The sequence below is a fragment of the Chenopodium album genome, chromosome 2 (assembly GCF_948465745.1).
Source record: "Chenopodium album chromosome 2, dcCheAlbu1.1, whole genome shotgun sequence".
In the NCBI taxonomy this organism is placed as follows: Eukaryota; Viridiplantae; Streptophyta; class Magnoliopsida; order Caryophyllales; family Amaranthaceae; genus Chenopodium; species Chenopodium album.
Window position 1 is genome coordinate 60,123,043 of NC_137835.1, and position 4,817 is coordinate 60,127,859.

Consider the following 4,817-nt stretch of genomic DNA (forward strand, 5'->3'; position numbering starts at 1 on the left):
TTATCTACACTAGTGGCACATTTAGTCTTCCACTGGGAATTATATAAATTGTTTTATTTCACAAAGTAGTTGGATGGTAATTTATTAAGGCTTTAGAAATATAAGACACGGTTTCAGAGGACCAACTTCATACATGCCTAGCTAAGTCAGTGCATACAATATTTTCAGAAAAAAAAAATTAACACAAATGGGGAGAAATAGGAGCAAGAGAGTGTTTGCTGCAAAGGGATTAAGTGATGAAAAGAAAGTGGCTACTCGTAAGACCCCAAGGGGACTTATGAAGCGTCTGGAGTACATGAAAAACAATGGCCATCACGATGCTAACGGTGTCATTCGAGACTTTTACCTCCCTAAAAGAGGTAAAGAGATGATGTGGTCGCACCAATCCGCGACGATAGCTCGCGGTGGGCTTCAAAATCCCATTACAGGGATTGATTTCCACCCCGAGTACCCATTCCTCACACCGTTTAAAATAGGAGGTCCCGGAGACTTTCGCAAAGAGGTGTATTGTTTCATGCACTACCTTGTGGATGCTCACAAGATTGCGGTTAGTGTTAACCTCAAAGATTTCTATGAAACAATGATAGATTGTGTGCGATCTTCGTGGTACTGCAGGCATTGGCTTCGGTTTTGGGAACTCTTTATGAGTTACTATGATTGGGCTGCAAATGTGGAGGACATGCTCAACAACCACTGTAAGGAAGGTGAGAAGTATTGTCTTCTACTACTTGGCCATGATTTCACGTCCGACTATGACAAAGGCGTGGTTCATGTCACTGTAGAGTGGATGAATTTCTCGCACGAGGATCCTTATGAAATGATCCATTCGAGCGAGGAGCAATGCATGTATTTTAGGAGCAAGATGTTGGCTGAAAATGGCTACGATGAGATGCAACACTTGGATCTCATCACTAGGGAGCCCTTTGAGTACGATGACTACCCACAGTGGTATGTCCAGAGGTTGAAGGCGGCGAAGAAAATGTACGATAACAAGGTCAATCCGGATTCCGGGGAGTTTTGGGACGGACATGTGCCTGATTATAATGACCCATACGTGGATCCGTGGGAAGGATACCATGATTTTGGGTTGGACGACGACTGATTCCTGCTAGTTCTTGCATTTGCTTTCTAATGCTTTCCATGTAGTTTTATTAATGTTATGTACTCTTTTAATTCCAGTGGCACATTAAACTCTCTATAAATGTACCATTTTTAAATGTCCTGTTGTACCATTAACTTGGAACTAAGTACGTTGTTCCATGCTGACTTTGAACTAACAGTAAAAATAGCAACAACAAAAATAATGTAATAAAAGAATTGTGTCTGCAAATGTCAAATACGACCTAATTTTAGTGCAACGTTATTGTCACTAGCAAGCACTCCTGCTTTATCTCAAATATGACCTAATTTCTGTGCATGATGGGTACTGCGAATTTGTAGTACGGTGGGCTTTCTTCTTCGGTAATGGTGGATCTTTAATCCTCCCCGAGGCAGATGCTTCGCAACTGCATTGGAAACCACTTACTGGAGTTGAGGTGTTTGGCAGATCGGAACCAACTGTCACTGGCGTGGTTGTGGGATGGGTAGCTTGTTCTGCGCCACAGAAGAAGGAGTCCCAGCAATACCTTCACCACCTTCTGCAGGAAAATCATCTACATTGGCCTTAGCTGCCTCTTCCTGCTTTTTGGCAACCATTGCCAACACTTCATCCACTCTCAGGTCTATGAGTTGCAGCATTTTTGACACAGCCTGAACGGCCTCAATACATGCACACGCCTTCAAGCAAATTGGTTCACAAGTCCCCATAAGTTTGTGATACTGCCTCACCTCTTCAGTTTTAAGTGGATCATGATAAGCTACTTTTACACGTGTGTGTTTACGTTGAACATCCTTTCTCCAACGGCGAAGGATGTATTTCTCAGGAACAATTCCCACACCACTAAGGTCATAGGCCAAGATCATATGTCGACAAATGATTCCATGACACTCAAAGTGTTTACAGTCACAAGTTGCTTCATATGTGGTTCTATCAAACAAAAGCCTATAGCATCTCCGAACCTTTGTCACAGACTCTTTCTTTGCATTTTTTGGCTTGATCCAAACACGGTCCTCCATTACAAACTCAATCACACTATCTCCAATTTCAATTTGATCTAGACATCGCACATACAACACCTTGGTGCACTCCCGCTGAACTTCTTTGAATTTCGTGTCTGTATAGCACTTCTGGAACACCTCCTCCGTAGGGAAGTCCATCTTTAAATGCCTCACGTAGCGGATCGTATTAGAGTCAGTAATGCTAATAATGGAAAATAGCATCTGCCACCTTAGTGGTACAAAATAAATGCCACCTGATTTATTAAATTGCAACCAGCACATACAGTGGTCATAATAACACAAATGCATGCAACACCACAACACTAAAATTGCTTCAACCATGCTGCACGCACAATCACCCCAACTGCAAGTGGAGTAACCGAGCAAGCTTAAGGGTAGATCAGCTTTAGCAACCAACAACCATATACCCAAAGCAGTAAAAACAAACAAATCACATAAAGCTGATACCTTACCTTCAAGCCAACTGTTTTCTTGTAGTTCATAATACTCCACTACATCTATCCAACGAGCTACAAATTCTTCTGCATCTAAACTACCGTATATGATATTCTCAAACTCATCCTTCACAGCATCATATTGCTCATGCTTACCCACGTACTTCCAAAACTTTTGAAGGATGTGCCAAATGAACCACCTATGACAAGTGTCACGCATGGTTATATGCACAGCTTTCCTAATAGCCGGATCTTGATCCGTCAGGATCGAGGTAGGAGCTTTGCCTCCCATGCAATGTAGCCATGTCCTCAGCACCCACTCGTAGGTCTCTGCCGTCTCCCGAGAGATCAATGCACAGCCAAACAGTATACTCTGCCCGTGGTGATTCACACCGACAAACAAAGCATAAGGAAGGTGAAATTTGTTCGTTAAGTATGTACTGTCAAAACAGACAACATCTCCAAACTCTTCATACGCAGCTCTACACCTCGCATCTACCCAAACAACATCTTGTAATGCACCATCTTTACCAAACCTACAAAGATGGAAAAAATTTTGATTGTCTGCACTCATTTTGTTGAAGTACTCTATCATTCCATTCGCATCACCCTCGATTAGCTCAAGTCTTTGTTTTTCAGCAACTGCATTTTCCAAGTCTTTCTGGGTAAATGACATCTCATCCACCCCGTTCTTCTCCCTCGCAAAACAACTATACATCTGCGATACCTTTACCCTAGACTTATTTGCATTACACACTCGGTTCACCAAGTGCCCATTTTTAGACACCAACTCATGCTTCTTGAACATTGTTACATCCTTTGACTTCCCCGGTGTGACTTTGTGACCTTTGTGCTCCAAGTGTACCCTACGAACAACCCAATTCCCTCCCTCATCAACACTAGCATACAACTCCATCTCACACCCACACTTTTTCGTCTTCCGCTTCACAACTGTTTCCTCATCATGCAACAACCCTTCCTTAAGTACATCCACTTTACGCTTCCTGGAGGGTCTTCCGTAGCAGTCACACGTCCACTTAGCATTCCTCTTCTGCTTACAAAACGTTCCATCCCCCCAAATCACTCTTCACCTTGGCAAACCTAGCAGTAGCCCTCACTATACCAAACCCCTTTTGCCTAGCATAACTCCAAAAATAACTATCAACCTCATCCCAACTACCAAATACCATACCCAGACTCGGGGCTGGTACTTCCTCTTCCACACCAAATACTGTGCTAACCAGTACGGGGTTCTTCTTCGGGGTTATGAAAGTAGAACTTCCTGCCGCTGCACCTCCATCTTCACCTCCTTCCTCCTCTTCTACTTCTTCAGAATCTGACCACCCTTCCTCTCCCTCACTATCAGACCCCTATTCATCTCCATCATCTTCTGATCCCTCTTTCTCATCCCCTTCTCTATAACCATGCTCACTCTGAAATCCCTCCTCATTACCACATACAACATCATCATCATCATCACTACCAACACCACCCTAAAACAATGACACACATAAAACAATCACATACACAACACCACCACAAGTAACTAAGAATAACCTATAATTTCAAGCATACACAAAGCTTCAGAACAGAACAACCATTTTCCAATTTTTAGTTTCAAAATTTAACTACAAATGTTAATATTAATTTCAAGCAACTACAAATTTCAACATACACAACACACAAATCAACCATCCCAACACACGTATTAACCACGCCCAAATCAATTAATCGAGTTACAATCCCAGCATCAATTGCTCCAAAAGTGACTTGCAATACCAACATCAATTCCTCCAAAATTGACTTGTAATACCAACATCAATTGCTCCAAAAATGACTTACATTTAAACAGTATGCCACCTAATTTAAGCACTGTCACATTCAATATCAACAATTATGTAATTCGAATTACCACAAAAAAACCCTAACTTTTCAGCTAATTCAATTGAACTGTGTTAATTGTACTCATTCATGCATTAGATTGCTAAGTTAAAAAAAAAACCTCATGCAACGCAACGATCTACATAGGGTTTCGAACACTTACATTCTCACTATCAAAACGCAACTCCCTCCTTGCGCAACCATGGCCTTCTTCTTCCCGCAATGCTTCCGCTAAGTCAACTCCCAATATATCAACTAAATGATTTCGCATTGTACAAATGTAGTCCGGATTCAAAAATTAACTTCAATTTTGGTTTAGCTAGCTATAAGAATCGCTTGAGATTAGGTGTTCATGGCGGAACACACTATTGAAGCTTTGTGAAG

The 4,817-nt window shown here is 41.8% G+C and overlaps 1 protein-coding gene across 1 annotated transcript; it reads right to left on the bottom strand.

Annotated features, from left to right (window-relative positions):
- Positions 1 to 1,560: 1,560 nt before the first annotated feature.
- Positions 1,561 to 3,742, bottom strand: LOC145573718 (protein FAR-RED IMPAIRED RESPONSE 1-like). Its single transcript, XM_081631802.1, has 2 exons — positions 3,654 to 3,742; positions 1,561 to 3,556 (listed from the first exon to the last, which is right to left on the bottom strand). The coding sequence occupies exons 1-2, from the start codon at positions 3,740 to 3,742 to the stop codon at positions 1,561 to 1,563; spliced, it is 2,085 nt and encodes a 694-aa protein (XP_081487928.1).
- Between the last annotated feature and the right edge of the window lie 1,075 nt (positions 3,743 to 4,817).